The sequence below is a fragment of the Vespa mandarinia genome, unplaced genomic scaffold (assembly GCF_050613455.1).
Source record: "Vespa mandarinia isolate Hongniang unplaced genomic scaffold, ASM5061345v1 scaffold_61, whole genome shotgun sequence".
NCBI lineage: Eukaryota > Metazoa > Arthropoda > Insecta > Hymenoptera > Vespidae > Vespa > Vespa mandarinia.
In genome coordinates, this window is record NW_028197195.1 from 422,093 (window position 1) to 435,705 (window position 13,613).

The window sequence follows — 13,613 nt, forward strand, 5'->3', positions numbered from 1 at the left end:
TTGGCGGAATCGGTCTCTGCTAAATACTTTCGAATAGAAAGGAATTTTACTGTTGCTACTCGTTGTCCAATATTCCGATATGCTTGCAAGTGGCATTGTTCTCATGTTGAGAATTACCCCGATGAAGACCATAAATTCTTCACATGTAACGTCCACCCACGAATGCCAAATAGACATATTGGCCAACTGTTTCTCACGTATTTTCATTTGTGCATATTCATTTGTCGTTTTTACAATTTGGTCTATCAATAAATTAATTTAATATAATTTGAAAAAGTCCAATGGGTTTGCTACATTCTGAGGTATTTGTGGTCTTACCATTCGCGAAGTTTTGAAATTGAAAGTAAAACGTAAATCGTCGTTTTTTTCTGTGACGTCCTCCCATTCGTCACTTTTACTGGAGTGTCCTATTTGTTCTAAATGTTCTTTATCATCACCTTCGCTATTCTCCACGTCACTTTCAATTCTTAGTACATTCCGTCTCTTAGGAGGAACTATGTACTCGTCACTATCATCACTGTCATTATCAGATACTAAATCGTACGTTAAATTTCTCATATTTTCATTATATGCTTCAAGTTCCAACCCATCATCACTACTCTCATTACCTTGCGAATCATTTCTAAACCCTTTCATTTTTGCGAATTACATTGAATTTTTAAAATTTTGACACAAATTTTATTATGTTCGCAGTACTTTTTGATAAAATTGATACTTTTGTAAAATAAGGTGTGTGATGTACACAATGACTAGCTTTTTAGCGATCTCAATGTTTTTCGAGAGCTTATTCGAAACTGAATGCCTGTAAATTTCTCTAAAGAATTATGCATTGTTATCTCGTAAATCGACCGAAACATTTGAATCACGAGGCATAGGGGACAATAGTGTTTTGTCACTTTTGCGATGTTCGAAGGTGTCCGCTGCGGGGTCATTGACTTCTACGACTATTTAGAAATGTCCCCGCTACGGAGACACCGACCGCAAAGGGTTAATCCATTCATGCGCGTCACTAATTAGATGACAAGGCATTTGGCTATTTTTTTTTTTCTTTTTTTTTTTTATAAGAAGGAAATGCATTACGCATACCATCAGATCAGATCTTTAGATTATGTGGGACCACAACAATTTGATACCCACTAAAACCTCCTTGTCACTACTTTATTGCTCGTTGCAGATTTAGATATTATGGGGAACGGATACTCCAAAAAGAATTACAAATTTCAGCCTACTCCATTTCTTTGTGTCACAGATGTTCTCGTGACTATAGGACGAGACATAGTTGTTCTCGTGTTAAAAATATTAAAAACATGAAGACCACCAATAATGACTCTAGAAGATATTATTTTCAAGTCACTTTTCTTAATAAGATTATTGTCTAGTAGATTCTTAGCTGAGTGTGAACTCCACATACCATGATTATTAATACCAAAGACACTAACATCTTTAACCCGATATCGATCCTTAACCAGTTGCATCATTTCGCGGTCATCATATTTCGAGATTTTCTCCACATCAGCGCGAACAGGGTTATATTTATCGCTTATAATTTAAGTATCAAGCACACAACATTTATCAGTTTTAGTTGTCACAATGTCTGGTTTCTTAAGGCCTTGGGATGTCCTAATCTTCGGCTTCACATCAATTACAAAGTTATTATCTCTAAGTTTACCGACAACATATTGGGAGACACAGTCATGTCTATGAATTCCTAGCATCATGAGTATGACGGCATTGTTGCAAGATATGATTCTGTGTTTCAATACAACCACATCCAGCTCAGCACGAACGATCTTTAACTCTGCCTCGCGAAGTTCGAGACTTAGTAGGTAATGTATTAATACGCAATCTACAAGAATTGACATAGTCTTTTCCGCTCAAAAATTTCGTTCCATCAGTAACCCAATCATGTTGGTTCAAAACTTTTTCAGAATCGGCCAGTGCTCTACCATCAAAAGAATCAGCCAGCTTTTTACGCCACATTTTCCTCAAATCACTATGACAACTAATCTGGAGACCACCACTCTTTAATACGTTCACGCCGGGGCCAATTTTCATTTTTTTTCCTATGAAGCGGCGCTCGAATTAATATCGCGCTTCATCTGGCGGCGCGTGATTATTGCCTGTTCATCCTGGCATTGCAAGGGTCAACAAAAACTTTGCTTGAAATGTTTTAACAAATTACACAAAAAACAATAAATAATGAAGTTATAAATGAAACAGTATCAGATTTTGTGTTATTTTTACCGTATTTGTGTTTTTTTTTATAATACTGTATTATTATGTTTATGTTATTAAACAAAACTTATGTTTCTGATACATTATTAATTATAATTACTATTAAAAATAAATGTTTTTAATGAATAGACGTTAAATTGTCATTATTTTAATTTTCAGTGTATAATAGTTTAATACTTCAGAACACAATGGAATGTGTTCCGCCGGTGATCAGCACCATCCGATGAGACAATCTAGTGCGGGTTACCAGTGGCTCGCGCTAGAATGAACGTGTTAATCTCTTATCACATTATCGCACGGTCGGGTGCGTCAGCTGAGTACCTTCGTTTCTCTTCGTTGAGGGCGGTAGCCTCGGGTGCCTGGGGGTGTTTTCTCCCTCTTTACTCTTTTGCTGAGGTGGAGGAGGAGATGTGTAACCGAACTCCATAGTGCTTCTAAAAGGTGTAAGCTCCATCCATATATGTCATGTAATGCCTACCCATGGTTGAGCGTATCAATGATGAATTTGATTAATTGAATGGTCATGGAGATGGCTAGGACTCCGGCGCTTGTCAATCCAAATTTTATAAAGGCGTCCTAAAATCTTTGTGCCGTACTTGATGCGATCTTATTTAATGACTCTTCATCCATCAGGTTGTACAAAGAGATTTTGGCCGAAGTTATATGCATTCCACTAATTCCTCTAGCGAGTGTGTCGATGAGAGCAGGTTTCTCAGCTGGTTCCATTATATGCGATTTTAGTTTATTTAGATCTTCATTCGAATAAATACTACTTATTTCTAGGTGTTCGGGGTCGATGTACCTCCATCGTGGCTTTGTTAATGGTTGAATTACTGGAGAAGATATTGATTCGACTAATTTGGGAGTTACCCTGTACCATGTTCTATATTGTTCCATGTCAATTGTACGTATTGGGTAATAGCTTATTGCAATCCTTTGGAGAAGCTTGTTTCATAATGATGCGTGTCTTAGGTACCAGAAAATATGAGTCTTCGGTTTGTCTGACTTTTATTTCCACTGGAACACATTTTGGTGTATATTACCTCTGCCACGTACCCCGGTTGCTTCATTAATGCATAAGCCATTTTTTCGGGTGCTATTGTTGCCAAAGAGAGAGCGTTTTTAAGAACTTGCTGCTCTACACGCATTTCTGTCGTGTAATATCGACGTATAGTTAGATTATTTGCGGCTTAAGATGCCTTTCCACGTAGGTGAATTTTGAATTTACGTAAGCGAAGATGTCCATGTTCTCTACGGACGTCTTCGTTTTTCCTTTGAATGTTCTCCCAGGTGATGCTTTTACGATGAATAACTTAGAATGTTCTGTTTTTATTATGGAATATCCGTATGGAACGAACTCGCTAGTTTTTGTAAGAGCGAACGTCCTTTGTTGTTACTGTGTATAGTACGGGTCCTTGCGATAATTCAACGGGTGTTAGTTTGATTGCCAGCCCTTCGTAAAGAGCATCGTAATCATGGAAAACACAGCTTTTTTTGTTGGGATGATTGACCAATGGCTTTCACTTCCATCCGAGTCGAGGCAGGCTTTCTCGTCCAATGCACATACAGTTCCTAATTTTAGGTTGATTGGCTTTCGTTTCTACGGTGGCGAATTAGTCTCGTAGCGTAATCTTGTAGTACTACGTCATCCAATATTCCGTAAAAATCACTATATTGGGAACCTTTGCAAATGCCATCTGTCGTAGCGGAACCACTTAAAGTAAGGCTCCTCGTGTCAGTGCTGTTCTTCTTTAAGCCTAATATGAATACATTTGGTCCTGGAAAGGGTGCCTGTAATTGGATGAAGGAAATGTTATGTTGCTGATTATATAAACGTAAAGATATGTTTTAAATGTTGGAGTTTTTATCATCCTGGGAAAAATTGTACACAACCAGTAATATGTTTGAAATGTCCTGATGATCGTAAGAACAATGACTGTAAAACTAAGAAAGAGAAGTGTGTGAACTGTTTATACAAGAATAAAATCTATAATTTGAAGATAAATGAGGAGCATAATGTTCTGGATGTCCAACATTCATGAGAGCGATAGAGGAAGAGAAGAGGAAAGCCGGCTGGGAAGATATAAAATAGCGATTACAGAAAAGAGAGTTAATATTATTTACAAGTGTACAAAGTTTGTTAGCGCATAAATTCGAGATACAACATCAGATTATGAACAAACTAATTTCTGCATTTATAGTACTATCTGAAACTGAAGGTAGTGAGGTGAATATGCGAGGAATTATAATGTGATTAGATGCAATTCTGAAAATAGTAATGAAAGTAGCAATATCATATGTAAGAAACGATATTAAATATGAAATATTAGTGACGATAAAATGTTATTGGTGTGTTGCAATAGGAATAAAAGAAAAATTGTATAAAAGAACAATAATGGTAGTCATTTATATCATTTACCGAGTCCATCATACGGTGATTTTGTGAGCTTTTTGATATAGTAAAGGAATTCGCAATGTATAGTATTGAAGAAATAGTATAATGTAGGGAATGTATAGAACAATGTACATGCAAAGAAGAATATATAGTATTGAGAAATTTTAATATAGACTTTATGGTAGACTCATTCTATACAAAGAAATTGTAAACGATGATATTAAGTTTAGGTATGAAGCAGTATATTAATAAACCGACAAGAATCACAAAGTATAGTCAAACAATTATAGATTTATTTTTTGGTATTAATAAACTGAAAATACAAGTAGTTTATCATGAATGCAGTAGCAGATCGTGCGTGGCTAAAATATGTTTTATATACGTCTAAAGCTGGAAATAAATATAGATAATTTATTGCTAGGGACTATAGTAAATTTAATGTAGATGAATTTGTTAGTTTGGTGAAAAGCAGAATAGGTCAAGATATAATGCAATAAATAGCAAAACTAAGAAATTTGCTGATGACATAAGAGAGGCATTGAACATCATAGAAGAAAAAGTTTAGAATCAAAAAAGTATGGAAAAAAAAACAATGATTTTCCAATGATACAAGAGTAACGGTAAATATAAAAATGGATGAAGCGTATAATAAGACAATATATGAAGATATGTAATAGCATTGGCTGCAGTACAAAACGGAAAGAAATATAGTGGTTAAATTAATCAGGGAAAAGATGAAGAAATATTATTAAAATATGATGGATAAAAATCCTGCGAAATAATTTTTATAGATCTTAAAAAAGCGTTCGAAATAGAAGATAAAAAAGATTAATAGAAAAATACTTATTGATTCCTAAGCTTTTATTGTTACATTGCTTAATCCACATATCAAGATGTTTATCACATTTACTGAATCCCATGTCATTAGCCAAATTGATTTGAATACTACATTTACAGTATCACTCAATCGTGCTAGGAAATAGTATAGAATTATATCTAATTATTAGTTTAATTATCTATGATTATTGTACTTGTGTAATAGTGACACATACTTGTAATAATAAATATTCAAATTAGAAAAGATGTGTAATATATGCATATATAAAAATAAACGGAAAATATACCTAAACGAATAAGATAGTACTCTGTTAGATCCTTATTGTCGGCCGTTTTGATATATATATTGTTCACAGTCATTTAATTATTTACCTTTTCATAACATAATAATTATTTTGCGTTTACATATTACATAGATTACTATTAATTTAACTATGAAATACTGTCGATCTTTCTGATACTTGTTAACACGTACAGTCGATTTAAAAATCGATTTCTTTTGCCTATAAACATGTACGTAGCGATATCTAGATACGAAACTCATCGGACTGTAATCTAACATAATTTGTAAACACGTCCATTGATAATATGATCATTTGATTGGTGGAATCAGTAAGCATCATACTCTCATGAATATTTTAGGATATTTTGAAGCTAAATTGATTTTCTGTCGATCTATCATAATGGTTATACAATGTTGATGGATTAACCTTGTGACGTTCTAGCTGTCAAATATTAATAACTTATATTTTTAAAATAAATAGTACAATTTAAATATACATATATATATATTACGTACGTAACATTCAGGTAAAATGAAATATTAGATATACTTATCTCTTTCTAAATTATTTAAAGATATCAACGATTAATATGTTATTAATTAATTATTTGTGTATTTAGTTTCAGTTATACCTAATGAAAATAAAGAAGACGAAGAGAGGAATAAGAAATTCAACAATATCTACTAGAATAGGAAAAAAGGATGAATATTTTGAACAAAAAAATTTTGGAGATATTGGTTAATAGTAAGAAGAATGACGATTGACAGAATCATATATATATATATATTCCAAAGTCCATGCTTTTAATAATTAGGAAATAATGAGGTTTAAAAAGCCGATGATATTGAAAGGAGTGATAGTGATATGAGTCAAAAAGAATAGAAGAAATCATGAATGAAGAAGCTAAAGGAAACGTATCTAGAATTTTATTTGTATTTAAAAGAAAATGATCAAATTTTATTAGATACCTATTTATCTAATGTATGTGATAGTAATAATGAATCTGTTGGTGAATTTCAAAATCATAAATCTAATGATAAGTTAGAGGTATAAAAATAGTATATATGTTTAAAATATTAATACAAAAAAGAATATGTTCTAATAATATACTTTTATAATTTATTCGTTGTAAAATCATAGATTGCTAGCGATGAAAGTGATTTTGACTCTGAAGATACTAATGGTATAACATTTGATGGTCTGGAATAAGAGTTACGTTATAATTATTAATAGTTTGGCAGAATAATATTCAAACTGACAAATAATGTTTTCATATATTTTTAATTATCAAAATAACTATGTATTATCAATATATTATAGTTTATTTATAATCTTATTTGTTTAGAACATTCAAAATTGCACTCGAAATTCCTTATGCTGTGTATCGGAAACCGTATCGGAAACGCAAGATAAAAGCGCTACAAAATTTAAAATAGAAGAAAATGTAAGTAGGCTTTATCAAGTAATATATATAATTAATGTACTTGTGATTAGCAAATGCACCTTAATCATAACAATTTTAGTATTTCATTGAGTCATTCAATTGTGTATATTGCATTTATCTTATATATTGCATTCAGACATTTTAAAAAATTGGGTACTAATACATATTTTGCAGCACAAATGCAGAAGATTTATCAAAGTGAAAGATTCATTAAAATCATATTTAACTGATTTAATTACGGTTGGTATCATTCTAATATTGATAACATAAATAATAATGTACAGCAATGTATTGAAATAACAATATTTTTTATAGATCTTATAAAATGTTTCATCAGCTAACATTCAAACAATACTTTTAAAACATTTACATTAAATGTTTTCTCATTAAAGAAACCATTATTGAGAGTCTTATTAAAATTTTTGTCAATTGATGAAGAAACTGTTCGAGTTGTTGCAGTTTTATATACATTACGTATTGCAACTATTCATAGGATATCTTTGCTTGAAATATTATTAAAGGTAAAGTTATATTTTTCTGCTTATATCAGAATATATAAATCGTCACAATCATATAAATGACTAAATTCTAATTATGTCTTTTAGTCGATTTTCTACGTCAAGTACGTAGAAAATTCCAAATATGTATCGCCGAATACTTCGCCAGAAATAAATTTTATGAGGCATTCTTTAATAGAGATTTATTTTGACTTTGCATACAGTCATGCCTTTTTATATATCGGACAGCTTGATATTCATTTAAGGAATGCAGAAAAAGGTAAAGGAACTTTGATGAAAAAGGTAATATCAATTATTATCAACTATTTAAGCTTATAAGATTATTTTATTATAGAAGAAAATTTTCAAGCAGTATATAATTGGAGGCATATAAATTTATTATTCTTCTGATCCAAGTCAATTACACTCTCAAAAAAACAATTAATGTTACACTCTTTGTTATATCCTTTAGTACAGGTATGTTGGCGATCATATTAATTGCATATAAATTATTTAGTTAAATAGATGGTAATTATTAATTGCGTATTAGCAGATTATTATTAGAAGAATTAAAGTAATATCGAGTCAACAATTTATGTTTTCCCTGTTTGCAAACGTTACCTAACATTTTTAAGGAAACTTTCATATCTATTTTACCATTTCTATTGGGGGTTTAGTAATTAATTAATACGTATAAAAAATCTACGTTTTTAAATATTTCAAAAAATATATATTTTAATATTGATTTCAGATATTATGATTTTAATAAAAAGTATAAAGCTGTACCAATGAAACTAATATCTTTAAATTATTTTTAATATCTTTAGATATTAAAAATATTTAAAGATAGTATAATGGATGGTCTCTACCGATTAATATTAGAAGTAGCAGCAAAGGATAGCCATTTAATGTTTCCCCGATTTTTATGTTCCTTGTATAATATAAGTAAGTATAGCATGTTATCCTATTATTTCCTATAGATGATAATATGTTGTCCAATTTATAAATATATATTTTACAGTTGAAAGTATTTTTCAAAAACTCCAAAAAATGTCACAAATTATTGTAAGAAAGTAAAGTAATCAATAGAAAAAAAAAAAAAAAAAAAAAAAAAAATAGAAAAAAATTCAAAACATATAGAATGTGAAAGAGCTAAGGGTATATTCTATTTGAAGAATATGACAGAAATCGAAAATTGAGTTAAATAGAATGAGAATTCTGGGTACAGCTTTAGGGAAATTTTATAATTCCTGGATTAAAATTCATCAAGCTCAGAAACTTAAACATATAACGAAAAATGATGAAATTAGTGAATAAAATTTAGCAAGTTTAAGGGAACCAAGAAGGAGGAAGTTAAATAAAAAAGATATAGTAACTTTGAGTTACAAGTAAAAGGAATAAAATAAGAGAAAGCAGAGGATATATCTCTAAAGAGATCTAATAAAAATCAAAGATAAAAGTGATAAATCAAAAAGTATCTGAAATAGATAACGTACAGAAAACACAGATATTGTTACGAATATTAATAACGATGACTGGTAATAAAATGTTGCAATATGTAGAATAAGTGTAATATTCTCATAACAATTTCAATAACTTTGTCATTATAAAGAAAACAAAAATTTAACTTGAAATATACTTGATACGAGTATCAAATATTTTGAATGTAGATCATTTGTTGATTTCTTCATTGGCATTTCAAACTATGTTTAAGCATTTACAAAATATACATATACAACAAAACACGTATTTTACTTAGTTACTCCTGAACACTATATTTTCAAAGGATTATCATTGTCTTCTTTAATTTCTTTTCATTCCTTTTAATCCACACTTTATCAATATCTCCTTAATTCTAACAAACAGGATTTATTTTCATAACTATGATGAATTCCTTCACCGAATTAAGGATAACTGCCCCAAAATGTAAACTTTCTCAGAGAGTAGTTTGTGCCAAGTCTGCGAAAAATATCGAACGTAGAAAGTCAGAAAGAGGAAGAAAGAGAGAAAGAGACAGAGAAACGCGAAACTTGGCGTGACGGCTTACCGTGATCACTACGGTGTAGCTAATAATAACAAAAATCTACTCCTAAAGTATCAAGTCCAAATGAAATTCCCGGATAGATCCCATTGATGATAGTTTTCATAAATCTTAATAAAAATATAATATTCTGACCTACGAAAGAAAATGTTGAAAAATCGAAATAACAAAGATCCATATAAATGCCATGTTAATATTTAACAATGTTATTAAATGACGGTTAAACGAGAAAAGTGTGATGTTTCTTTTCTCATATAAACAATTTTAATATAAAAAGAGCGGAATAAAAGCCGAAAGAATTATCATTGCTTACCGACCAGACCCTTGAAATATCTTTATCAGTATCCTTTTTTAATATTATTCATACGATATAAGTAGATTAATGTCTTTAGACTAATCGATGTTATTCAGTTAATTTGTCTAGCAAGAATTAGAAAAGGTATAATCGATCAATTTAAAACCCGATCATCCTCGCTTTGTAAATTACAAAAGAGCAGCAAATTACACATAAAGGACAAAAAAAGGAAAAAGAAAAAGAAAAAAATAACTAAAACGTGAAATAAATACATTTCGTAGATGTTTCCTCGAATTGAACATTAGAATAATCATAGATAGAAGAATTATTATTTTCTCTCACTCCCTTGCGTAATGTTTTAAGCTCTTCCCTCCAATACGTGATGTATCATTGCCATTTTTTTATTTAAGTTTTGCTATCTACGTACCATAAAATTGTTATTGCTCAAATGATAAGTGTAAATGTCTACATTGTACATTCAACCTTCGTTTTAAAATCATTATTAAAGTTTTGCTGCACCTGGATTCCTGCTGTCCTTGCGCGTGTTGTAATTGCATATCTGCATAGACATGCGTATTTTTTAATATCAGACATTTTACTAGATAATTAGAGTCGCTTATTAGAGTATAGAAGTATAAAGAAAAAGAAAGAAAAATTTTAAAGCGGCATTCCTGACGCCGCTTATCGCAATGAACAATCTCTGAAAGGAATAAAAGCACTTTCATGTAGTGATGACTTTGAATTTGCTAACTCAGCCAATTTTATCCTCTTACATTTTATCCTCTTACAATTCCTTTCTCGACATGTTCACTAGTAAATAACTTCGATTAAATGATTATATAATTTTTTTCCTTACTACATATATTTATATACTTATAATAAATTTATATTTATTCTATTTCTTGTGTACAATGAAAAATTATACGCGAAAAATTTAATAATGATCCGACAAAAGTCATAAACAGTGTATACATTAATTTGTTGTTAATACTAATATTAACAATTGTTAAACACATTAATAATTTCTTAAATTCGCATGTATCGTTTTATATCATATATCTATTTGGTTGAGTAATTTTTATAAAGTTAAAAATACCGTAAGATGTTATAAAAGCAAGCTACATTGTCGAGCATTGACTAAATCGCTATTAGTATTATTTCGAATGAATTGCTTGGATATGTGCAAATTTTTGTGAATTAAAAGGAATATTGCTGATAAGATTATTAATCGTGTGGACAATAGCCATCCCGACGTTTAATGCGGTAATGATCTTAGGTAATGAGTAGAGCATTCATTCAAACTAAAAATATATTTAATATCTATCTTCTCTTTTACCTCTTTTTTTGCCTTCTCATTTTCTTGTCGTTCTTTCGGCTTTATTATAATTATGTTTTCTTTCTTCTCTTTTACTGCATCAAAGTAACTGAGCTGGGCAACTCCGGCTTGCCGTGAGAGAATTAGACGGAGTAGATTTACCACGGTGACAAGCCACCCTCGTGATTATCAAAATCGATACACACGCACTCTCTTTCTCTCTCTTTCTTTCTTTTTTTGCTTTCTCTGCCCTCCTTCCAATCCTATCGCTCCCGTTTTTCTTTACGAAAAAAAGTATATTAGGAAAAAAGGAAAAAAAATAAAAAAAGGAAAAAGAAAGGACACGATTAACGTGACGCGATAATTGATGGGACAACGATTAACCTTTAGAAACTTTCTATCTTGGATTAGTTGTAACTATCCATCTATAAATTCGATAATTAAACTTGGGTCCTTTGTTTGATTATATTCTTCGTTTTGATGATTGAGCGCTTTCTTACCTTTTCGTTCTTTCTTACTTTCGTACTTTTGCCAATTTTTTCTTTTCAATTTTCGACGGACCTTCTCATCTTTAATTAATTAATTAATTAATTTAAGATGATCTACCTAATGCTTCTGTTCTTCCTCTTCCCTTTTTTCTCTTCTCTTTTTGTTTTCTCTTTTACCGCGAGCTCCGAAACGAAATACTTTTAGATCGAGATTTATTTATTTACTATTTCCCTCCCATTGATTCGTTCTGACAAAAAAATAGAAATAAAACAAAAAGAAAAAAAAATATCTTATGTCATAACGAGCTTTTCTTTTCATTCCCGCTTATTTCTGACTAATTTCCTATGTCATTAACATTATCGTATAGAAATTCTCTCATTTTCTCTCCCTATTCTATCTCCCTATTTCTTTCTCCCTTTCTATCTATCTGTCTGTCTGCCTGCTTGTCTCTCTCCCTTTCTCTCTCTTCCTCTTTCTCTCTCTCTTCCTCTTTCTCTCTCTCTTTCTTTTTCTCTCGTATATATATCATGCGCGTCACGTAAGATTTATACAGGTAGAAGGAAAAGAATGAAAAGAAAATAAGGAAAAAAATGAACAGAAAACGATAATACGAACAGATAGCATCCGAATGATCGTTAAGAATTGGGATATTGATACTCGTCACGCAATCGTGTGCTTTCTTACTCCATCTATTTTTACGTTCTACCGACGAAGTCGACTCGACGTCCTGCTCTTCGTTTTTGTCGTCTACGAAATCAGGTAAAACCATAATGAAAAGGAAGAGAAAGAGAGAGAGAGAGAGAGAGAGAGAGAGAGAGAGAGAGAGAGAGAGAGAGAGAGAGAGAGTTTGTATTTTCTTGCGGTTACACGCAGTTACATAACTCTATCCATAAAATCGACCATTTCACGAAAGTGAGCAGTAAATCGTGCGAGTGGTATTGCTCATAAAGTTCATTTTTGTATAACCGGTCAATTAGTGCTTCGCAAAACGAACGGACTCATACATGATTCGACTTGAATGAACAATAAAGTAATGATGATTGTTTAAATCGCATTACGTTAAAGCATGATTAAAATAAATTTTAACTTCGATAATTGTTACGATAATGTAAAATCGATTGTTATAAAGCTTTTAGAAAATTTTCCAATTCTCCGTAAGAAAAAAGAAAATTAATAAGAATAGAAAAAGAAGGATCATGATCGATGCTAGCGAAAGCTGTTCATTTTTCTAAAAATTTTTAAGTACGATGAATTAATCATAATATAATTTAATTTTCTTATAAGATCAATACGCCAATAGCATGATCTATTTATAAGGATTGCACCGAATTTAATTTTCTTGAATCGACTACTTCTTCGAGTTCAATTCTCTTTACATCATAGCGCATATTGATACGATCATAAGCTTAAAACGATTCAATCTATCAACGAAAGGCGACAATTACTTAGTGCAAACAAGAATACTTTTTGAACAAATATACTTCTCCTACACAATCTTATACACCACGCGTCACAAGCATATTCCACATTGATGCGAAACACTCAACATTGAAGAACAAGAAAAGAATATAATAAAATAAACATGATATATATCCGACGGGAAGCGAATATACATTAGCGAATAAAGTTCAATTATTTTTCTTAAGAGAAAAAACACAATAAAGAAAATGTTCAAAATGCAATAAAACATATACAGAGAGGTTTAGCGTGATGGTAAGTGTATATACTTACCAATTGCGAAATTCAATGAAACCAAGGTGCTTGTCACAGTAAAATTTAGA

General features: G+C 31.0%; 1 protein-coding gene and 1 pseudogene across 2 annotated transcripts; one reads left to right on the top strand and one right to left on the bottom strand.

Moving 5' to 3' along the window:
- Nucleotides 1-2,316: 2,316 nt before the first annotated feature.
- On the bottom strand, nucleotides 2,317-5,895 carry LOC146872047 (uncharacterized). The gene is made up of 2 exons (XM_085664522.1): nucleotides 5,755-5,895; nucleotides 2,317-4,026 (listed from the first exon to the last, which is right to left on the bottom strand). Exon 2 carries the CDS (start codon nucleotides 3,130-3,132, stop codon nucleotides 2,812-2,814), a length of 321 nt encoding a protein of 106 aa, XP_085520648.1. The 5' UTR covers nucleotides 3,133-4,026; nucleotides 5,755-5,895; the 3' UTR covers nucleotides 2,317-2,811.
- Nucleotides 5,896-6,550: 655 nt separating this feature from the next.
- LOC118450501 (nucleolar complex protein 2-like) lies at nucleotides 6,551-9,380 on the top strand (annotated as a pseudogene). Its single transcript, XR_014983695.1, has 8 exons — nucleotides 6,551-6,798; nucleotides 7,097-7,195; nucleotides 7,370-7,435; nucleotides 7,511-7,716; nucleotides 7,801-7,972; nucleotides 8,048-8,169; nucleotides 8,520-8,637; nucleotides 8,714-9,380. The product of XR_014983695.1 is annotated as a nucleolar complex protein 2-like (transcript).
- Nucleotides 9,381-13,613: the final 4,233 nt, after the last annotated feature.

Coding starts and splice junctions, on each gene's coding strand:
- LOC146872047 (XM_085664522.1), bottom strand. CDS start 3,132: ATGGAACAATATAGAACATGGTACAGGGTAACTCCCAAATTAGTCGAA.